At 35.3% G+C, this 25127-nt stretch overlaps 1 protein-coding gene across 4 annotated transcripts in view; it reads left to right on the top strand.

Annotated features, from left to right (window-relative positions):
* Positions 1-25127, top strand: part of CDH8 (cadherin 8) — a 140415-nt gene that overhangs the window by 33460 nt on the left and 81828 nt on the right. For all 4 annotated transcript variants that reach the window (XR_011904968.1, XM_072346171.1, XM_072346172.1 and 1 more), the window contains exon 4: positions 18808-19102. Coding sequence is in view for 3 of the 4 variants with exons in the window: in XM_072346171.1 (XP_072202272.1) it covers positions 18808-19102 (295 nt within the window). In the remaining variant the exon portion in view is untranslated. The remainder of the gene's footprint in view (positions 1-18807; positions 19103-25127) is intronic.

Genomic DNA, 25127 nt, shown 5'->3' with positions numbered 1-25127 from the left:
ATTAAATATGTAAAATTCTTAATCACTATCTTTTTACATGGGAAAACATAAAATTATATAATTATACAATATTAGCATTTAAACTCTAAACTCTTGCAGAATATGCCCATGGTTTCCTCCCCATCCCCCCAAAATGGACATTATTGGAGCTTTAGTATAAGAAACAATTATCTGTATCACAGCTGGCCATCAGTGGCATTGTAGACTTAATGCACTGTCTGATTCATTCTGAGCTAAATACTGCCAGGATGCATACTTTCTTACTAAAACAATGAGAAGCATTTCATATGTATGAGTGTTTGCATGTGAGCTCATGCTGTAAGTTTATTTTTTCAGGGTAAAGGGAAGGACTATTAACCACAGACTCTAGAGCCTCTGATTTTATAATTAGAAATCAATTGGGCAAAGCCTAGTTTTGCATATGTGACCTCTTCCCGTAACTGTATCCCAGAATGGCTTTTTGCTGAAATGATTTGCTTAACAATTTTACATTAACAACTAATCTATTTGCAAGATCAGTTTGAAAAACTAAATTACCTGTGTGCTTTTGGTGGCTGCATAGAAAAAGTTTAACCAAGATGGAATTACCTGAATGTTGGGTTGTTGTTGTGGGTTGTTTTGTTTTTTTGTTTTGTTTTGTTTTGTTTGTTTGTTTTGCTTTAATTTACATTTTAATCTTGTTTATTTGTTTTAATTAAAGGATGTCACAAAGCTTTTTGGCACTGTGGAGTTGCATTGACTTTGGTAAGGGCACAGCAGGGCCAATTGTATCTAAAATTTATGCTGTTCATTTGTGTCCACGGGGAGAGAAAGATGAAGCTGAACTGGGTTATGCCAGACAGATTGCTGAAAGACATTTACTCAATAGGTTTGGTCACTGTGGGCGAGCATGATGGTGTAGATTCATTTCTGTCCTGATTGCCCTGGTATTTGAGGATCCTCAGGTGGGATATATGTAGCCTTTCCTATTCCACTTCTTTTGTGGTATCATGCACAGAGCACGTTTTAGCTATTAAAAACGAAGTGTTTGACCAGTGTATTTCATTCCAGTCATCTTAAAATTCAGGGCAGGGGGACCAGCAATCTATTTTTTTCCAGGAAAGTATACCAAATTATGCTGTAACTTAGGGTAGCCCTCATCCTGTATTTCATTTCAATTCCTAGTTTAGGGAGAACTTAGTGCAGGGTAATGTGGCTGTTTATCTTTTTCTTCTTGTATAGTGTAAGCCAGCCAAATATTTTTATCATAATCAAATGTGCATAGGTTGCTCCAGAAGTAATGCCTCCTATTTGCTTCCATGGAATCCACAACAGATATAAAGAACACAATAGCTTTGTTTAGTAGAACAAGTTCTCAGCTACAAAACAGTATATTTTAGTGTAGCTATTAGCTATTCATTTTCACCAGCAATGAGCAAGAGCCTGTGTTCCATACTAACACTGCTTGGTCTCCATAAATATTCAGCATGTGTTGATGGATGTCAATGAGTGCCATTTTTTTCACATGGAGAAATTCAGTGACACACCTTTGCTTCATCCTCACTTCTTTGTTAGACATTTTGTCAGACTGCTTCTATCTTTTTCGTGACAACAGCATATAACTTAAGGTTCAGCCTCCACTGTCAAACTACTAACATCGAATATCAGGAAAAACTTCTTTAAAGAAAGGGTTGTTAAGCACTGGAATAGGGTCTCCAGTGAGATGGTTGAGACACCATCCCTGGCTGTGTTTAAAACCCATTTGGATGTGGTGTTCAGGGACATGATTTAGCAGAGGGTTGTTAGTTAGGGTAGTATGGTTAGGTTGTGGTTGGACTCGATGATATTTAAGGTCTTTTCCAACCTGAGCAATTCTATGATTCTGTGATCTACCTCTCACGATGTGGGCCAACAGAATAAAATGGGAGACATTACTTTCAGAGCAGTCCTCGTAAATGTAATGGTGGTGTAATGTATAAAATATCTTGTTTCTCTTTTCACTTTACTTTTGTGTTGGTAATTGGGAAGGACTTTCCATGTTCTATGGGAAAATTCTAATGAATACCACAGCAAAATTCGGATTTTTATTTCACAATGCTGAATTTAATGTGCTAGCAACAAATCTAGGGGACAAGGAACTGAGAAATACTGTTCTGTTTCTTTCTTTTTTTTTTTTTTTTTTGGTCAAAAATCTCATTACTCCTGCAGTCTTACTCCTGACTACCCTACAGTAATACTGTTTTTAAATGTGCAAGAATATCTGAGATCTATTGTGTGATCGGAATGAATGGGATGGGGCTGGTTTCATCTCATCATTCTCAGCTTTTGATCTTAAAGGCTTCAACCAAGCACAGACATTGCTTGGGTGAACAGTTAAACATCTTGGTATTTCAGAGATAATCCTAACTTAATTCAAACTCAAACACTACAGAACTTGAATGATTCTATAGATGAATTGAGTAAAAATTCCTTTCCACTTGTACAATGCAATGAAGCATTAAAAATAACTGCCATATCAAAGTCCTTCAAGTTTAATTATAGTTTTTGCAAAAACTGCTTTTTTTATTCTATGGATATAAATATTCTTTATGTTCCTCCCTAATCCTCTGCTTAAAATAAAGAAACTGCCAAAATATAAATCAAAATTTAGCTTCAGAGAGAAACTCTGTCAGCATAGACAATTTGTGAAGATTCTTAGAATGTTGGAATAACTATAAAATTGAATTTCTGTTCAGCATAGGCAGAGACAAAGATTTACTACCACATACCATAAATAAGATATCCACGTTTTCTACATTTGAAATGATGATCCAAAAAACTTTGGATCTTTCGTTGTTGTTTTATCTCCATTTTCGATAGTTTGCAATTCAGCTAGAAGTTATTTCATGTTCAGAGTTGAGCTGGTATCCTTTTTTTGATTGCACTATTGAAAGGGCAAAAATATGTTCTGCTTCACAAATGTGTTGTTTCAAAACAGCCTCAGAAATTAAAACGGGAGCAAACTCAGCCCAGTCCACTTGCTTGCAAGATGTTTACAAACTACTGACAAGATGTGCTGTGCACAGGATTGTTTTCATGCATCTGAGCTTGTATTCCAAAATACTTGAGCCAAGCTCAGATCTGTGCAAGGTAAGCTGGAAGAAAAGATTAGGAAGATACTTTGAAGTACTAAGAAGAGATCATGTCTGACCCTGTCTTTTTGCTTTCCAAAACTCAATTCATCACCTTTCAGGCATGCACTGACCTTTTGCTTCAGGTTAACAGTGCTATGCTCTTTTCTAGTGCTTGCTATTTACCAAAATTTGGCTTTCCTCATAACAGTGTGCCATATAAGACAAGAGTACATTTTGAAAGTAATATTTTTCCATTCCTGAAGAAAATTGCATTTGGGTTCCCTATGCATCAAAATGGATTCTCAGGCTTTGCTGATTAGAGTGGAAGAAAAAGATCCAGCTGAGGGAAGTACCTGTACTGCCTCACAAATCACTAATGGAGCCAGTGGTGCACCTGTCTTAGAGATCATTTGTCTAGGATGGCCCCTGATGTTGGTACAAAAGGGAATTCTGACAATGGGAATGAGAGAAAACTAATTCAGGAGAATATAGTATAGAGGTGTTTATCAACTGCTGGTTAAGTTCAGTCACTTTCCTTGTATACTACAAAAGGACACTTAAATAATTTAAAGGTCTTTTTAAAGCCCACACAAGTTAATGAGCGCTCTCAGCAGGTAATATAAATGTGGATTTTACTCCAGTCTTAATTCATCCTGCTCTGATTACTTATTCAAATTGTACAGACAGCTGTCAAGTTGTAGATGTGATGTCCTTTATCACAGAAGCAAGATACTTAATTCAGTTGGTTAAGATATACTAATCAGAGTTATCTTGATCTGTGTAAATTTCTAAAGCACAATCTAAGCTCTGATTTTAGAGATATCAGTATGTAGTAGATGAATGATTACAACAGTTGCTTAGATTTTGTTAATTTGAAGTGTTTCAAGCATTCGATAAAATAGTTGCTTGCTGTCCACCCCTGAGTGGAATGTCAATTCTTGTTTATAATGTTAGAAAGTTAAAAAGAAAGTCCAATAATTGTCTCCAGCCGGCTCATTTGCATTATTTCTTCATTGTAATTATGTGAACAATAAGGAATGTAAACCTAAGAGCAAAATATATGGTGATCTGCATGCTGAAATATAATCACCGTAAGTATGCTTTAATTGTGTTTGTGTAGCTGTTAAAGTAAAGGCATGACATAAAGTTCTCCTAATATCTACAGAATGAGTCATAGCACTGAACACTGAAACAGACAAATAAAGCTGATACTAATAAGAAAAATAATTCAGTTACGCTAAACAAAATGAATTAAATTGCTTTATTTCTGTTGGAATAAATGATTAAATTGTAGGTTTTGTGTAGGCAGCAGGAAAGATTTTGCTTTTAAAGTGAGTAAGTATTAAATTCTCCTAGAACGTGACTGTTTCTTCTAAAGTAAGTAACATTTTGTGCTTAATTTTGAAAAGCTGGGGAGAAAAGCTAGTTTTGTGGCAATATGAACTTTTAAAATATCATAAAATGTTTTGGAATTGGCATAAAATATTAGTTATATCCAAACATAACTCTTAATATGGTATTGAGTTGAATGAATTCAAAAGGTAACATTTGCTTTACATATTATTAGCATATTAAAATGTAAATAGTTTTTAAAAACGCAATCAATGCCTGAGCAGGTATTAATGTTGAATGTGGAATAACTTGAAAGCATTTGGGTCAGGAAAAATTCAGAAAAAAATGCATGATTTTTTCTTCATTCTGTATTTGTTTACTAAATGACCTTTGCAGTAATCCGCAGGTGCAGTGTCTGAGTGTCACTGAATCTTAACTCCTGTCCAAAAAATACAGGCAGAATTTTGGCCATGGCCTCTTAGTGATCTTGAGCACTTGTCTTGAGGACTTTTAAATACTTGGTTTGCTCTGAATATTGGAGTTCTTCGTTTCTGTGACTGTGTTTAGCCACCGGTAGAGTGAGAATTTAAACTGTGTTCTGCTTAACAAGGGTGTGGCAATGCCAATTTAATTAATGTGGTAATATCCTGAGGTGGTGAAGTAACTTGCGTGCTCTCCATGCATCAATACTAAGATGCCAATATTACCTTGAATGGGGAAGACAAATGAAAGGCCTTCATTGTTCAGTGGAAAGATCCAAGTGAATTGCTCGATGCATGACCATTCCCAGCATTGCTTCCTGGGGCTGAAAGACACAGCCCGTTTGATGATGATTCTTTGCTTGGTCTAGCATTCTCTAGAAGAGAATCAGGCCAGAAGAGAGCATTAGCCATGGGGAGTGAGAAGAAATGAGCTTGGCACTAAGATGCCGGGCAGAATAAATGAGGTTTGTAAGTATTCTTATCAAGAGGCACACTTGCTAGTGAGTACTGTGTGGTCCAAATCAGACAGCACTTATGGAAAGAAAACAAAACCAAAAAACAACAGCAGCAAAAAATACGCTCTCTGAGGCTTATCTATTGATCTCATATTCTGCATCCATTCATTAGTTCCCATCTACAACGAGTGAAAATGTAGAAATCTGTGTTATCTTTGCAAACATCTTGTAGCTCACCTTTTAGGAGCGTATGCTAATGTCCTCATTCAGATTTCTTGCATGAGTTTCTTCACATCAAGCAACCTCCTACCCTTTTGATGGTGAGGGACTCATTCTCCAGTATTTCTCCACACAGGTTTAAAAATGCAGTTACTGTCAAATCTCATTTATTCTGCCTTTTCATCCAGCCCCTCCTTTATATATATAGGTAAGAACAGGAAAAGGAAGGGAAAATATTTAGCAAGCGAATTAAGAATAAATAAAGTGAATGTTATCACAAGCATGTAGAGGTTGTTGGGGACCTCTTCCTCCACACTGTAGGTATTGTCAAGGCTTCTATAATGAAAAAGACAGCCATCTTATAATCAGTAAACTGATGTCTGGAAGTTCAGCTTCATTCTCTGAGGTAAGATTTGAATTGCTAACTGTTGTATAACTTTCTGATATGTGGTTTTTATGAACCTTACGCTGGACATTTGCAAATTTCAGTCTTCCCTTTGCTTTCACATTTGTCTACTGTAGATTAATTTCTGTCTTATATTTTGTTTCATTTTTCACCCTCCAAACTGTTTTGGCTATTATGTTTATTAATGTCCTTATCAACAGATAGAAGAATGTTGAAATATGAGGATTTTTTTTTCATGTGACAATATAGCATGCTTTAGGTAGAGGCTTCTTGCAAATTTTTCACATTTTCTTTTTATCATCTACCACCTAATCTGCACAACTTCATTAGCCATTATTTATTTAACTCTTACATTGAGTTTCTTCCATATATATACAACTTCTCCACTATCTTTCATTACCTTGCATATACTGTTCAGGTTAGAATGAATATAGTATTCATCTAAACTGTTAGCGTTGGACTGAGTGGAGGCTGACCATGCTGGCAAAAAGAGTACAAAGACTTTTAAAGTAACAGGTTAATTTGAAGAAATTTGTGGTGTTCCCAGGTAAATAAGTGGAACTAATCTTTAAATGCTGATTTCTAGCAATACTTATGCATACTGAAGTCTCTGCAAATGCAGCTTGTTTGTAAGGGACTGTTCATGATCTGTGTATTCATAGCAGTTGACAAACATAAGAATTTTTCAGCTGTTCTGGATTCTTTCCGACTTTTGAAACTGATTCTTAAACTTGCATATCAATAATATATGAAGCAAAAGCAGAGCTTATAGCTCTCTCAGGGACTCTGCTTTTCCAGTGAGTTCCTATTCTATTACAGGAATTGTAAGTGTTGCATCCCCCTGAAAGTGCTGTTCTCTTTTTTTTTATTTGTTCTCTGTCAGGTTGAGATTCCTTGCATTTTGTGCTGGTTTAAAGAACAGGGTTATATACAGATTTTTATTTATCTTGAAATAGTGTTTGGTCATATTCTACCACAGCATCATACTTTCTCATAACACATAATGAAAAAGAAAAGGAAAGTGGAGAATCTTTGGGGTTGTCCTGTTTTGCCTCATTGCTGATGTGATGCTGTACAATCAAAAGCAGATGTGCATCACAATGGAGATGCTTCCAGCATTCCCTTACCGTGGGCTTCTATCTTTTTCTTAGAAAAGCCACCTATCAGTGAAGTTGACACCGCTGAGACAGCGGACTGTAGCATACCTGATAGGAGTATACAAACTAAGAAACTGGTTGTGGTTTGTAATGAGATATTTAATATGGTTTCAAAGTTTCAGTATGGGGAAGAGGAAGAGGTTTGGTTTAACCATGCTGTGGTTGATATTTTGATTGCCCGTGATTTCAGCTTGTTTAAAAAAGGAATAGCAAGATTTTCTATCGCAAGACATGCTGTTTACCTATATCAGTTTTAGTGTCAAAATACCTGTAAAAGAACTGAGCAATGGTACATTTATAATTCTAATATTTTGCTGAAGAATGTAGTACAGAAAATTATCTTTCCAGTTAACTTTGTCATCGGTGTTCATTTACATGCCCAATGATCTCATCTCCAAAGGCAAACAAAATATTCTATTTCCTATATCCTGGGTAAATGTGAAAAGGCAGCTTTACTGACTTAATAAATAATCTCAAATATTTTACCTTACTTCAGGGTCTTGCTATTTTCAATGCTTTATTGTCTGACAGTCAGATAATTGTTAATCTTATTATTTATCTAGTTTATATTAAAGTCAGTTATACCTGATGTATTAGTTATCAGAAAAGTATTAAAAAGTAGGCTTGTGGTAAACTCTGATTGTAATTGAACTATGAATTATGGAATTATAATATAAATGAAAAACCAGATATTGTAAATAGCATGCCATAAGAATCTCATCAGCTGAAAATTCAGCAGATGTCATTTAGAGCTGATAATGCAAATTTTAGATAATTTTTTAACTGGAATTTGTTAACTTGGAAAATCAGAATACTGGGAAGTGATTCCAAGACCAGCATGCAGGAGACAAGGCTTTCTGTGTGCATGCTACTGGAATGATAAGTGGAAAAATGTTTCCAAGCATTAGTCTGGCAGAGCACCTAAGGTATATAATTTCTGTCCTGGTTATCAGGAAGGCTCACCTGTAACCAGTTTCTGTTCCCTTCCCTAGAAAGCTTCAGAGTTTTTACTTTTCACTGTTATTTTTGAAACAGGCCATGCAAATGTTTAGATTATGGAGAAGAAGCATAGGGAAGCCATGTAGAGTGGAACTGTTCAGGATCTTGTGAACCTAATCAAATACCTGAAGATAAGTGTGAAAGTTACTGGAAGCTGGATGAAGGTTGAACTCAGCAGCCTTAACTTTGTTCTTTCACAATCTGTGCTGCATTTATTTATCTATTCATTTATTTTTAAGTGGAACTCTTTGGTATTATATCCTTATCTATAGCTCAATATATGTTTCAAGCACAAAGTTTTTCCTGGTGAATCTGGAAATTTCAGACAGAGACTCCTACTGAGTTGCTATTCCCTAGAACAGCTTCTAAAACCATTCAGATGCAAAACAACAATGCTATTTTAGATATTTAAGTATTCAGAATTCACTCTCATTTTTCCATGTATTTTGAGCCATACTCAATCCGTAGGTAGTTGCAGAAACTAGACAATGTCTCAGAAACTCATTTCTGAAATGATGTGTTCTGGGACCATTCTTCCTCATTGCTTTTCCAGAAAAAAAGGGGGGAGGGCCAAAAGCTATTGATATTTCTTCAATGCATGCTGCTGGCAGAATCTTGGTGTCAACAAGAATGTCGATATGCTATTGTAATACAAGCAATTAATAAGAATTATTTGTAGACTGACTCCACAGCCGTCAGCTGTGCAGTTAACTAGATGTCATTTGGTTTTTCTCTCAGTTTAGTAAAGTTCCTTCAGATGAATAGCAAGGAATGTACATAAGATAGCAAGATTTTGTGTCATTCTTGTATCTAGGTTATCATTTGGTTCATTTATAAACCTCAGTTCTCAATATTATACCTCTTTTCAGGTTTTTGAAGGACTTATGTGTGTGTCTTCTTCATTACAATAAGCACCTCAGCAGAGTCCTTGGAGATCTTCAAGGATTCGTCTTATTCAGTTGTTTCTCTCCTTTGCTCTCCCTTTTTCAGGTGTTGTGTTCTCCAGCTGGATGTCTGTAAGCAGCTCTGAGTGTGGGGGAATCCATTCATCAGCTGAAAATAGGTCCTGAGAAATCATAATATGTTCCTCTGCTGGTTAACTTCAATTAACTGAGTACTGTGCATCTACTCCACCATTCACACCTAAAGATATTAGCACAGGGTAGCTGGTCATCTATCCTTTGATAGAATGCCCTGTTGGATAAATGCAAAGGACAGCTGAGTAGGTAGACAACCATATGTTTTTTGGCGGTTCTGTGCCCACAGAATGATATGAGCACTATCAAGCTTGTGTGGGTAGAGAAATCTGACAGTGATTCAACTGTCATTAAATTAGTACAGATGTCTTCTGCAGCCTCCCACTGTAGATTTCACTGTGAGCATAGACAATTTGGATGAAGGTCTAGCTTAAACCACTGCTAAGCCTGTATGGATTTGGGCTGTTCTGTGGTTGACATATGTTATACATGCACAGATTTTGTGATTTTGTGATACTGGTACAATTTATCTGTACTCATCATGTGCCAGCATTTCTTTTTTGATAACTCACAGGATTCACACGCAGGTTAGTATGTTTACAGCAAATGACACGAATACTCCAAAAACCACCCACACTTATAAAAAGCATTGCTATTTTTTCACTTGTTGCAAACAGTTGAGGTTCTCTGATGTGCCAAAAAGTGATAAATGTTACCAATACTTCAGTCTCCACAAGTACTCAGAAAAGGGATCGCAGGACTCACTAAAATTTGGTAGAGAATCAGATACAGTACAAAATATAAAACCCTGATGCAGTGACTACAGTTGATTATTTCTGCATATTGAGAGGAATGTTTTCTATTCTTCACTCTTTGGTCAATTCTTCCAGTAAAAAATGAGTAATGTAGGCAGAAGCTGTGGTCTATCACTGTTGGTTTACAGAATATTTGTAATTCAATGGTGTTGCAAATTGTTTGCATGAGACAGATAATGTTAATAAGTCAGTTTGTAAGATATTCACAAGAATGCATGACTTGGTGGAAACAGGAGAAATTACACTACGGAACTTTGGAGGCAACACAAGCAATGTGATAATTTTTTGTGAAAATGCATGAAAACATAGTAACTGCTTTCAAACACATTCTTCTGAATAACATATAATTCTGCATGAGTTATCTCTAATGAACATCTATCTGTGAGAGAATGTGGAGAAATAATCCAATTATCTACGTTATATCTGTTAATTCTTGTAAACAATGCTCAGATGATAGTAACTAGAAACATAGCATCTCTGAAGAACTATCATTTGCTTTGACATCTTTTATAAAACTTGCTTTGTAGCATTTCCTAGCAGTGTTTAGTTTCACACTCCAAATAACCTGATTTATTTATTTGTTTGTTTGTTTGTTGAGAAAAAGCTTATACTTTACCTGGGTCACACGTTAGTATAAGTGCACTGAAAAGGTAAGTTATGTTATCACATGGAAGCAGATAATTTGTAAGAATCAATATGTAGGCACTCACAATTTAATTTTTCAGTTGTCGTCATTTCTGTTACCTTCTCAACAGGTTTCAATTTTAGCTCGAAGCTGGCTGCATAGCTATGTTTGTATTTCTGCTCTGTGGATGTTTGACAGCCAATTGCTAGAAAAGAGCTTTCTATTTGCACTGCCAGCTTTACACATCATGTGGTTTTCGACAGAGTACTTCCTTATGTTCAGATGCTGAAGTATTCTAAGCAGTCTTCTTAAGTTTGAAAAATAACCTTCAAAATGATATTTTAATGCTTTCCAGTTTGGTTTTTTTTGTATCATGTTATTAAATAACATAATGTATTCTGCATGAATTTGAAACTTTTGCATTAAAAAGGAAGACAGGTTAAACATATTATCACTGGGATCCTGCTAATCATTTTGTGCTGAACATGTTCAAAAGGCAGCACGGTCAAAGCAGCTGAAATCAGAGCCTTGAAAGATTATAAAATCATGACAACTTAAATATGCCCAAATAAATAGAAATATCCATTCACCTTTGACCAAACTGTCCTACAGTAGTTTGTTCTGCTTTCACTGATCTAGGGTATAGCTTGTCTAGTGTGATGGATTTTGTAAGCAGGCTTCAAATTATTGCTGCGGGTATGTAGTGATTAACTTTTTTATTCTTCTTCTGCAGTCCTAAGAGTATGTATTATAAGATGTCGTTCTAACATTCACTTGAGAAAATCATTTGAAAAACACAAAGAGGTCTTAGTGCTCAAGTGCAACATACTCTGCCTGAGAATGAAGCCTAGCAAGGTATAATAAGCTTTTAAAGAGGAAAGGAAAAATACAGCTCAAACAACACGGAAGAAAAGCTTAGAACAGTGTGAATAAGAGGATGATGATTAAAGGAACAAAAGAGAAGGATGTGGTATGTAGGAACTGTCCAACCTCTGGCTATCACTTTGAATGGGAAATTCCCACAGATCATTATTTTTACAGCCTTCCTCAGCTTTTGTCTGTATGGAGAAAAGAGACCCAAGATGGGCTGTGCTGGCAATAGGAATTAGCAACCAAAATGAAGCAGCTTTCTGAAGTCTTGTTTGGAGGCCTTACACAATCTTACAAGCAGCAGAAACTGCAGCAGGACTTGTAAGAAATTCAGTACAGGATTGGCAAGCTGGAGAAGGGAATAAATGGTTTTACTGCTATGTCAATGAGGCAGGAAATGAGTGTCAACCATAGGAGGCACTATTAATTATAATGCCTGAAGTATTGAAATTGTTAATAGAAGTGCTTGACCTCCAAGAGTAGCAAATGACAGAGATATTTTTCCTCACAGAGACAAAGAAGAGAAACTGTTTTATGTGACTAAAATTGCATGCAATATTCCTATTTGGCTGTGTGACATAATATCATTGTATGTTTACATCTATCAAAAACATTTGGGCAAAAAAGTCAAGACCTGTTTACTGGAGGGGTGTCTGCTGGAGAACACAAGAAATAAACAGCAGCCTGGGTTCAGAAATAGTTACATGAACTCTAGGCAGAAATCCAACTACAAAAAGGTGCCAAGTGTATAAGGCCACTTGACATGGGACATTTGGGCATTAAATTGCAGCAGAAAGCAGCAAGGAAAGGCAACAGTCCAAGCTGTAGTGGGACACAGGTCATGTGTGGTGGCTGTGTTCTCAGGACAGAAGGGGAGACAGATGGTATCCCCAAATGGAAAAGTCCAAGGCCAGAGCAAAGGAAACAGAAAGCCTTAGTTATCATCTGGCTTAACATAAGGATTCAGAAGAAACAAGGTATGTAATAAATACAGAAAAATCAATCTGAGACCATGCACTGGAATGAAGATAGCAAAGAGTAGAAACAGATTATCTTGTCTTTGTTGCTATCACAACCACTGAAGAAAAATATTTGACTCGGGAAGACTGTGTGTCTGAGGGCACAGTTTCCTCCCTCTTAGGGAGTTTCCCTGTCAGGGTTCTTTTGTTAAACAGCACCAGTACTACATAACTATTTTAATTAAGAATTAGTACTGTGTTGAAGTGGAGATAAATATGGAGAGCTCTTTAGGAATGGCTTCGGCATTCTATGGTCTTCAATGTTTTTTTTTCCTGATGTGATTTTTTGTGAGACTGAAGGTGGCTCTGTTTCTTCCTGTTTTTTGTCTTTTGTAAAAGCAAGGGTAACTATCTTTTTCCTACCAAGATGTTGAGTGAAAATATTTATTAAAAATGATTAATTCAGTCTGATGAAGTATATCATAGATTACAGTTGTATGGAAAGGATAGGTGGTACTCTAACCAGGAAAGACCAGGATCAAGATTCAGTCATGTTGCTCAACTCTTTTGTTGAATCATTGGTCATAGTCACTGAACTAGAGCAAACAGATTCCTACATCCCAGTTTTGTTTCCAGATTTTAAACAGTAGTTCATGCTAGTGTATTAGAAGATAGTAAAGAGAGGTAAGCAGCAAAAAGTAGTTTGTGCACAGTTGCAGCGTGAATATAAACATAGACAAAATTAACAAATCAGTAGAACAAAAAAAAAAACAGTTACAAAGAATAAATCAAAACATGAAAGAACCCATTTGGAGTTAAAGATCCTCAGATGACGCAGTAGGAAACTGAGGCAGACAAAAGCAGTTATTTCACTCGTAAATGAAAGTGTTAGGGATATTACTGCTTTAATTCTCTTTGAATTTGGTTATGAAACTTTAGCTGAGATGTGTGAGCCGCAATGTATTTTGACAGTTACTCTAGAGGCTTCAAGTTACCTGATTCTCATATCTTAAATGAAACCTTTATCATCCATGGACATGTCTGTCTCCTTTCTGAAAGTGTTCCAAGTGCTGACATTATGTCAGGTACATCAAGCCTGTGCCCCAGTTTGTCATTACCCTGAATAATAATGCAGAATATTTTGGTTTTCCTCTTTCCCATTGTGCAGCTTTAATTCCCATTACTCAATATGGCACCAGCCCATCCTTGGAGAAAATGGAAGATTCTGTTATTATTTCTGCATTTTATGCAAATGAATTGATGGTATCAGTAATAGTATAATTATGATTTTTTATTTATTTATTTTTTACTCAGATTAGTCAGTGAATGTGACGATTGTCTGTTATGAGTCAGAACCTGTCAACAACACACAAGAACCTTCTGGATCACCTACTGATGTTCACATGTTTAGAAAAAATGACTGAACAGTCACATGCAGAAAGAAATACATCATTTGTAAAGTGCATTACAGTTGTTGAAAGCTTTAATATTTATAAATGACTGTAAAGTTAACTAAAATAGTTCTGTGGTCTTATGGAATGAGGTGCAGCTGCTCATAACTCAGTGGTTTTGGATAAGAGTCATAAAAACTAAAAAGTGTGTCTCCTAAATGGGTCCTACTTCAGAAATGAGGAATTTTGCTCAAGGAACAGAAGAATAACATTAGGATAGAGTAGGTGTGTTGTATGCATATCTATGTTACATCTGGTGAAAATCAGTGATTCTCTAATTATACCCTTAAAAAAAATCTCCTGAGAACAGGAATAAATGATGCAAATTCTAAAATGAACTTTTGTGGACAGATCGTGCTTTTTCTCTTGAAACAAGGAAGAGATAATTCCCTTGTAATTGTATGAAGATAAATTAATTATATTCTAACAAACTCAAATAAAAACTTGGCTACATAGTGCTGCCTTCTCTTTTCTTAGGTAAAAACATCCATTTTTATAGCATGTAGATTTCTCCTCTTTGTGTGGATTTTTGATATATTTGAACTTTTCTATTAATATCAGAAAGCTGGGTTTACAAGTATCACCCTTGATGGTGCAGGCAAGTCTGTATCAAGCTGTGCATCACTTCTCCAACTGCCCAGTCAACCATGTCCTGCTCATTCTGGATACGGATCAGGCCCAAGTGTGTTGTGTACATTCCTGATGGTGAGCACATGGCTAGAACATGACATTCACTGTGCTGAGAGAGCTGTTGTTTTGGCTACTGTTGATTTGCCAGGTAGCTGACAAAGAACAGGTGAGACAGTTTCCATCTGCAGAAAGCACTCAGATCTCATCGTGTGCCCAGAACTGTGAAAGATCTTCATGAACCTTGCTTGAAGCTTCTGTAGTTTTGGTCTACGCATTCTTGGTTGCATGCCTAGTTTTGAACAAAGTCTTTCTTAAGAAAATGTGGTTGAAAATAAAATGATTACCTGTAGAAAAAGAGGATTTAATATGAGTAATATTCTCAAGGTGTTTTTGTATTTTTGTTTTGTTGCAGAGTAGTCTAAAGATTATAAAGGCTCTCTGAGTAAGTTTCATCTCTGCAGTTCTCTTGCATTGATTGTGGTTATGCATGTTTTTAATGTATGTACATGGGAGACTATATATTTCAATAACATGTTGGCAGTACTTCCAGATACGCATTCAGTGTTAGTGAAAATAATGTTAGTTTTGTGGTAGTACACTGGGTGTGCTGTTGCCATTAATACTGACTTCATTATCTGTGCTATAATACAGAATAACAAAGGAATTAATAGCAATAAGAAATTGTGGTGTCTGTAGGGTTCATTCTGAGTGAATTTCAGATTTTAGGAGAGAGCTTGTGGTGCAGCTACATGGTAGTTGGGTATTAATACAGTGCATCTGCATAACCATTAACACTAGGAGAGGGTCCAAAACCTCACCTGTTGCCATAAATCAATACAGAATTTCGGTGATGGGGTTGCATATGCCTGCTCTAAGGGAAAGATGTTTGATTTTTGTAGTCCCACAGCTAGGGCAGCAACAGAGGAAGAAAATACCACTTCTTCTGAAGTCTATTAACTCTATTTCACATAATTGAATTGACTTTGACTCACTCTAAGCATACTGAAGTTTTTCAGTAAAAGTAGTTTTCTCTTGGTTTGGGGATTCTAGTGAGTAGTGATACATAGGGATTAGATATAGATTTCTCCTTTTATTTTAAATAGAAATTCTTGTTAATTTCTCAGTATTGCTCTGAAGAACAGGAGGTCAACTTTCAAGCACAGGTGCAACAAATAAAGCTAGAGTGTGGAAAAGCAGTTTCACATTTAGCACATTTGTGAAGCTTTTTCTACAGAAACTCATACAGATATTCATTTATCATATTCATTACGTCTCTGTATCATTCACCTTAGCCTCATATAATTATGTGTTTAATGATCTTTAACCTTTGCATGAACGCAGCTTGCTGAAGCTTGACAGTGCCTGTAAATTATCATTCCCAATGGGTAGAAGATTGGAAATGTTTCTTGTTAAAATATATTATGCCTTGTGCTTTTATATTATGCTCTTATGCTTTTATGAAATCACAGAACTGAGGTGAAATTGTAACTTTGTACAAAGACAACAACATTTTAATCTTAAATCTAAGTAATGAAATGGTTTTGAATATATGGTTTTACTAGAGGTTGTTTATTATAATATTTTGTAAGTAAGGTGTAAGACCTTCGAAACCTAGAAAAGAACTTTTAATGTATCAGCCCAGATATGTACCGTAAGTACATGTGCTTTCAGTAACTGCCATGTGTATAACCTGAAACTTTTCTCCCACTATTAATCTTTGGGTAAAAAACTGATTTTCCACTGATCAGACTCAGTTTCAACTTTAACATTATGAAATGTCTAATCATATACTTCTTCTTTTTTTTTTTTTTTTTTTTTTTTTTTTTTTTCCATTTTAACAACTAGTATCTTGCTAGCGCTGTAGAGGTTTTATTGCTTTCCATTCATTTATCCTAGGACTGGTTTATGAACCATAACTTCTGTTGGATAATATGAGTAAAGCTCACACTGGAGATTATACTGACAGCCTCTCCTACTTACTAGCAGATAGTAAATTGCAGGATCCTTGTGTATTCTCAAATATTGATGTGGAATATCTATTTTATCCAGCCAGTGCTGCCTTAGGAATTCAGAATACAGCTTTACATTGTAACACTTTATATACTTGGGTAAACTGGAGGTATACCCAATTGCTTTACTGAGCTGCGTGTGTCCTGACAATGTTGTGACATGACATCACTGTAATTCAGCTAAGAATATTCTGCTAAAACCCTCATATGCAATGTTAATAACATATAGATATTATTCAGGGATCAGACAGATGCTTAAAGTATAAACAATCTGATTAAAAAACAAAGAGATTCTGGATTGATCTTGAAAGGTTCTGGAACCCTGGAAGTAAATGTTTATGTTACCTAGATTGAGCGTAAACCCTCACATAAGAACAATAACCTTTAAGACTTTTTTTTATAAATGTATTGCACTTAGCAGAAAGAACTACGGTACCAGTCTGCAGGAGAGTGATGTTAACTTTGGTTAACGTAACTTTGATTGTGTTGGTTGTTGTCAAGTAAAAGTTGATTGCAACTACAGTAAGGAAGAAAAAACAACAGAGGACTCAGCTGTCACGTAACATAACGTCCTTGTGTACATTCATGTGGAGTGGGTAGGAAGGGTGAACTGGACTGAGTCATTTATATTCACAGGCAATTAAACTGCTTAATTTTTTATTTTACTTTTTTAAATACTGATGTGCTAATAATGTGTTGCCCAGTAAATTAAGGATGAAGCTACACTTTTAGAAAGGGAGATCTGCTATTATTGCAAAGCAATAAGGGCCCACGATCTTGTATGCATATATCAGATCAGCTGGAAAATCAGACTTATCTGCCCTTCTCTGCTGTGTCCCTTGCAACAATTTGAGGTTTCTTTTTGGAATGTGCTGTTAATGAGTTGTATAAGCCTCTTGGTGCTAAACAACCAGTTTTCAGATATGACTGTATGTGAGCAACTATCTGCAGAGCCTGCTTGTGGTATGACATAGAATCTACTTGTTGCTTGGCTGTAGGCAAGTCTACAAGTCTTATTTTCACACCAATTTTAGTATCTGCATGCTAGTTCTTATACGAAGTGACAACACTTCCAGGTCACAGGAACCAGCGTTTTCCATTTAAGAGTAAAGTACATAACCAGCAACGACTTCTGCTGAGCTGTCTGCACAAAAATAGGCAAACAGGAACAAGTCTAGTGGTAGTTCTAAGTCATGTTGCAACCATCCTAAATAGGTTGTATGTGTTTACTTTAGAATAGTTTTTTGTGAGGTAGATATAAATAATGATAAATCAATGTACATTTGTAATGCTATATTATTGACTTGTTCTTATTTTTCCTGTTAGGTGTGTTAGATTTAACATTAAAAGGCACTTAAAACATTGTTAATGTGTATTTAAATTATTATCATATGTTTTAATATATTTACATGAAAACATTTAGTGCACTTGCCCTTACAAATTCAAAATTATTGGAGATAACCTGAAATTTAGGCCTTGGCTTTGAAGTTACAGAAATTCAATGGGAGTCTTTTCTCCAGTGTTTCTCAACTTAGGTTTATAATTAACAGCAGCAACAACAAACAAACAAACAAACAAAAAAAAAAAACAAACCCACAAAATCAAAAAAAAATTAAAATTAAAATACCTGCTTTTATTATGCTGTTTCAGGTTTTTTTAAACTCACATTGTTTTTTGAAAAGCTCAGTAATGGTATTATTTCTTCTAATGGAGATAGTGAAGAAAATGTATGTAAGGGGTGTTTTTTTTTAATATATTTCTGGAAACCCACTTCAAAAGTATTTCAGAAGAAACAGTAGAACCCTCTAAGCTAAGCTAATAACTGTCTGGTGATACAGTTCTAAAATACTGGAGTGCTGTTCATTAAAATATTTGCATAGATGCCACTGTTCAGCCATTTTAAGTCCCCTGAAAACAAGATGAAAGCAATACCTTAAAGTAAGCAACTAGATTAAAATACATATTATTGTTAATCCTTCATTCACTCTTTGATCTAATAGGTCGAGGACATTTTGTGCTTGTTCATTTTGGCGGATAATAATTCTGAAGACATTTAAATTTTAGAACAGGGATTTAAAATATATATATAACAGCTGCTTTTTAAATAGAAAGTCTAATTATGCCTATGATTGCATTCACATTTGATTAGTATGCATACAAATCTCTACTCTCCTTGTATATTCAAGCTGCGATGTGGATCATTGGAGCTAAGATTAAAGTACAAAAGAATAGCTTGAGAAAAATGTGTGGTTAAAAAAAAAAAAAAAAAACTAAAAAGAAAAAAATTAGATGTCAGTTCTATCTCTAAAATGCTTATTTTTCCTTTCAGTTACATACAGACTTGGATCCTGGCAGCAGCAAAATCAAGTATATCCTGTCAGGAGATGGTGCTGGAACTATCTTTGTGATCAATGACAAGACTGGAGACATTCATGCAATGAAAAGGCTTGACCGCGAGGAAAAAGCTGAGTACACTTTAACAGCTCAAGCAGTCGACAGGGACACAAACAAACCTCTGGAGCCTCCTTCAGAATTCATTATAAAGGTTCAAGACATCAATGACAATGCCCCAGAGTTTGTTGATGGTCCTTATCATGCCACAGTTCCAGAGATGTCTGTTGTTGGTATGTATGTCTAAACATTAATCCATTTTGATTCCTTGCAATTAAAATATGCCAGTATATCATAGAGTTTTTTATGAATAAGATATTTATTATGTTGATAGCATTAATTTAGGTGTTTTCAGATTTCTTCTTGGCCAAAGCTTTCATCTGTAGCACAACAGTGGAATCCCTTAGTAGTAAGAAAAATGCGTAACAGATGTACTAATGTGTCTTTCTTTGTCCAACAGTACTTTAATGGTCTGAATTTATATTCCCCTTATGGTGTTGTGGTTAGAGTATTGTTATTGAGAACGATTTATCAAGATTTGTTCCAACATGACATTTTAATCCCATTGATATTTTGTTGATGTTTAATTATCTGTGTATTTCCGTACACAGATTTAGAACTTGCAGTATGTTGATAAATACTTATTTTCCTGTAAGTGCAATTGCAATCATCCAAAAACATTGAGTTGAAAGATGCTGTGTCTGGGAATTGATGGTTGGACTCTAGAGTGGACTTAACCAATTATCTATATGATTTGCTGGGAAAATGGAGGGGAAAAATAAAGACTGCTATGGAAAACGTTGAAGAGGGAAATTAAGCCTGTGAAGGCATTGTGGAGAAAGAAAAAGGAGCAGGAAATAATCTTCTTAGTACATTTTACTTACATTTATTCATGTTGTTGGATTAGTGTGCATCTATATCCTGATGGATTAATATTTTAGTGGGTATTTTTGGTTTGTTTTTTTTTGGTTTTTTTTTTTGTGTGTGTGTTTTTTTGTTTTTGTTTTTGTTTTTGCTTTTTGCATAGTTACTCCTTTGTGCATATTTTTTTACTCAAGTTCTCAGTCCCTGCTGATATGTACATATATGCAGTGCAGATCAACTTTAGCCATCACAAAAGTAAAAGACAAGTAAATCACCCAGAAGAGTCAATTTCAGATTAATATAAAAATTCACATCAAAATCTGACCATGAATTTTTAAGTAACTGCTAATATTTTTTAATATTTGGTTACGGATAATATGCTTTTCAGCCATTTGGATACATCTGTGAAAGTGCATCAATTGAAGGACTGCCAAGTCAGTTTAGAAAACAAAATGGCAACCAATCAGGGTTTTGAAAACACTTCTCAGTGTTACCATGGTTAAAAAGAGGAGCAATATGGGGAGTCAGAATTATCCTCTGTCTCATGTACAATTGTACCAGGTCATTTTCAAATGAAAGCATGGTGTGCTGAATAGACTGATAGTGGAGGTTTCATATATTTATCTACATATCTCCTCCAAATTTTTGTATCCTGGTTGCATTAAATTACTTGCAGCAGAACTGGTATGTGGATTTTCAAATATGCATATCAGATCTTTTACCAAAACACAGTACTAATTTCTGAAGTCACTTTTAATTGCACAGCACCTCAAACAGAATGTGGACTTGCTTTCAGAAGATATTTTTGCCAAGCTAAAGACTGTTAATCCTAAATGGAAATAATTTGTCTGGTATTTTAGGAAGAGAAGAAAACAAAATAAATGCAGACACAGAAAGATGGTTTCTGATCACAAAGGCTATAATAAAAATAACGTAGATCTGTACATGTGAGCAATATTTTATAATGGCTAGCAAAGATATAATCCTTCTCCAAGGAATATTCAATATCAAGAAGGTGAGCTAAAAAAAATAAATAAATAAAAATAATAATTAAAAAAAAAATGGTTAACAGGAAACTGAACAGAAGATCAGATGAATTAAAATGTAATAAATTTGTTAACATGAGTTTTAAAAGGTGGTGCAAAGAAAGTGAGAAATTAAAACATTAATTCAATAGATGGCAAGTGAAGAGTAAGACCTCTGAGGTCATCTATCACAACTTTCTGTCACTGCTTGTGTTGTTAATGTGAACTGGTTTTGGACCAAGTTTTGCAGCCAGCATAGAAATATGCACAAATATGAAAGTACAGAGTTCAAGAAGTAGTTCAGTGAATAACCGTATTTTTCCTGTTTCCTGCCATGTTGTGGGGAACTGCCAAGATAAATCCTGTCTTTAAACCCTCCAAAAGTCATCCCCATTCACTATCCCCTGAGCTAACATGCTTTGCTAAATGTTGAGACCAAGCATTAGTCATTTCCTCTGCAATCTTCTATTATCAAGTTTTCCCAGATTTAATCTTTCTCTTTTACTTCTGCTCTTATGATTTCTTCTATTACTGAAACGATGCTAATTTTGCATGTTTGTGCCTGATCCTTCTATGTTCTTTGTATGATATTCCCAGAGTTTCAAGCTGCCTCAGTGAATACAAACAGAAAATATTTATATATTTCAACTCATTCATAGAAAAATAACACAAATTCTGAACTGTCACATCAAAACTTGGAGAATGTGTGCATTACTGGAGTCAGGAATGACTGTAAAATCTGTGCAGTCAAATCTGCCTCTTGTTTGCTGATGGAAGCAAATTTCAAGGCTGGAAAGCTGAAGATGGGATGGTTAAATCTTTACCGGTTTTGCTGTTAATATTCTCTTCTGCCTTCTTCCTTTAACTCCCAGAGAGAACTATCAGAATCTGTACTAAATGGCGCTCTATAAATTATTTCAACTTTTGTTATGTTTATGTTAGTTCTCTTCAGATTAATTTGGGATTGCTTATGAGTAATGTCTCCTTTCAGAATTCAAGGAATTTTTTATGCTTTTTTTTCCACAATATTTCACTCCATTATCCACTTACTTAATTCCCCTTAAAGAGATCTCCACCCACTGCCAATTTCAGCCTTGACATTTCTGCAACACAGTCATTACTAGGCACTGTTCTTATTCAGGGTATAACAAAGTTCTGCTAAACCTCTCTTTCCTCAAAATGCTATAACAGTACTGACTTATCTGAAATAGAAGTGGAAATCACATGCTATATATACAGTATTTATGTAATGAGGATACAGTACAAGACATTTTATTTTTGGACCTCTAAGGAAAAAAAAAACATTAAATACTAATGAACAAATAAGAATTTATTATTCTGTTATACGATGTTGAGCTTCCAACAAAATATGCTTTTTCTAATAGGTGTGTTCTCCATGATGTAGCAGCTGCTGGTCTTAAATTCCTTGCTAGAATAGATGAATGTGGCAGTGGTATTTTTGCATGGATATCTAGTACATGAATGATATACTAAAAGGAGGGATGTGAAAACCGTGATATAGTGCAGTTCTTCTAATGTGATATGTGTATGTGTATATGTATTCCTACATATAAGGTTGTCACACTGATATGACCACAATCCAACCTCCTTTTTTCTTACGGTATCTGTTAGTGATATCTGGAAAATCTTGCTTCCCTACTAAGACAAAAGAAATGAATTTGCATGTCTTGTTCCCACTACTTGATGCAAAGATGATTAACATCACACTGTGTTATCTCCAGTAGGAATGATGCTCACTTTTCAGCTGTCTTCGCAGAACACACACCCACACACCTTCTGAATAATGTGTATCATCACTGTATTCAGAGTTATTTTGAAATAACTTATTTCTCTCTTTAAAGAGCAAGAGGAGAACATTCCCAAAAACATTTTGAGAAGAAAATTAATTATTCCCTTATTTCATCCATGTATATCTATATCTATATTATTATTATTATTATTATTATTAAGTAACTTCTTAGTAATCTAGCATTTTAAATCTGTATCCCAGTTCCAAAATGATGAATTTACTTGTGACAGTTAATGATGTATTTGGGGAATATGTTCTCTGTTGAAATGGAACATTTTGATCTTTTAATTCTGATATTTCTTAATGAATTAAAGTCCAAAAACCAGAATGTATAGAATCACTACATTGTAGCAGTATTGCATTTCACAAACAGGAAATAATTTGTCAACAAATCTTGTTTAATCACTTCCAGATATGAAAGGACACACAGGGAGTAAAACCCAGTTAAAAACCCTTTAGAAACTGATTCAGCTAAGCTTCTAGGAGGAGGAATCCTGTAACATTTGCATATTATGTAAATAAGTGAGCAATCTTAAAAGATAAGATTCACAAGGGTAAGTTGAACCAGTCCTGTAGCCTATTTAAAGAATAGAAGAAAACAGAAAAATAACAGCAAAAACCAGTATGTTCTGTTTCTGTGTTGTCCTCCCATGGATTCATGAAGTCCCTGAAAACATACTGCAGAGGTGAGATAGGAGTGAAAGCAGATATTGTCTCCCAAGAGGATACCTTCAGGATCTTTTTTTCCTCAGGAATTAAGAATGAAATGAGGAAGAGAGAACAGAGGAATGAGAAGTGAAATTTCTTGATTTTGTTCTTGGTGAAGACGAGAATGTTTAGACAGCTGGTGTCATGTTAAATGATGGGAAGACAGAAGTAGAGTGACAAACGTGTTACAGAAATCAGAAAGGGCACAGATGGAAAAAGAACCAAAGCCATAAGCAGAAAGAATTATGTCTGGGTTGCCTGAATTAAGAGAAACAGGCAAATTTTTAAAATTTCCAAATATTAAGAATTTCCCTGTTAGTCAGGAAAAAAGGTAATAACGTACACAGAGGGACATTGTGTGCCAGTGCTCTGGATATGCACCTTTAACACTTGAAAATATTAAAAAAATGAAAAAGCTGGAATAATATCTCTATCCTTAAGTGCTTCCATGAAAACTGCTCACCCAGGGAGGATGTCTTTATTAGAAAAACTTGAGATAGTTTCGGTTGAGTCAGGATATCAATTTCCAGTTTTGGAATGAGCACATCTACTTAGCAGTGTTTTCCTTTGGACCAAAGCTTGCCCTTGATTACACTGCTGTATAGAAGAAATCATTCAATCATTTTTTATTATTTTTTTCAACAGCAGAATGGTTATTTTGAACTGCTTTGCACGATAGAAGCACAAGTACATAGCATAGTTTTTCTTTTCCATTCTCCCAAACATGTTATTTCTCTTACTAAATGTTTGCAAAAGGACAGAATCTGCTGAATATGATATCAACATGCAGTGTCTGGTATGAATAGTGATAAGGTAACTTGTAAATCAGAAAGTTGAGATAAAAATCTGACCTGAAATGTTATCAAGATCCACCACAGTCTTGCTGTGTTCGTTTTTTCCTCCCTATGTATTCATTGATTTTTAAGGCACTGAGCATGACTGCTAAATCAATGATAGTCTGTCACAAAATTGTAGAGTAAAAGGACTGTATTACTAGGGTCAACTACAAATTAGCCCAAAGGGTAAATGCAAAAGGGTGTGCAAAAGCTAAGGAAGAAAGTAGCAGATGTTGTTAAATATGGCAACAATGTAACAGCTGTTGGAGAATGTATATCCTCCTGTAGTCATGTTCCTGTGCTTGTTCCTCTTGTGCATAATCAGCTTCACGAGCTGTGTTCCTGAAGAGCATTTTACATTAGAGATTTCTTTAGGGAGTGTGCACGTGTTTAAAATTTTCTGTACGTTCTGTGTTGCTGAGACAATTGCAAAGGTACAGTCACAAATAACCTTAGGAAATTGGTTAGGATATATTCAGTACCAAGGCTGCTTTCTCCCCAGTTTGACTAGTTATTGAGGCTTATAAAAACTTATTTCCAAGTATTTACTTTTGTTTGTGTGTTCTCCATTTCTCATGAGATCTGATTGAATATGCCATTATCTTTTTATTGTTTTTAAATTACCAGTATGAGCTTAAGGACCACATATGGAGCTCTGATATTTCTCTTTGGGGATCTGTAATATTTCCTTTCAGTTTTACCAACCTATATAGTTCTCAGCACACCAAACTCTTTCACTGACTTCATACAAAACTGCTAAAATCAACAGGATTGTACAAAATCCTTCATCCCGATGGCAGTTCCTGAATGTTCATGTTCTGAAGACAACCTTGTATTTAGAAATAAGCCCTATATTGCTGATGCAAAGTATGGAGCTATAAATGTGCATTGGTTTCTTTGACAGAACTCACCTCTGTCGTTCCATCAACTCATCAGAGAAAAGCCATTTGAATCACATCAATGTCATAGCTCCTTCTGGAGTTCCCTGTAGGGGAATATGTCTTCCTGTAGTGCT

This window comes from Excalfactoria chinensis, chromosome 11 (assembly GCF_039878825.1).
Source record: "Excalfactoria chinensis isolate bCotChi1 chromosome 11, bCotChi1.hap2, whole genome shotgun sequence".
NCBI lineage: Eukaryota > Metazoa > Chordata > Aves > Galliformes > Phasianidae > Excalfactoria > Excalfactoria chinensis.
This window is presented reverse-complemented; position numbering and strand designations above follow the sequence as displayed.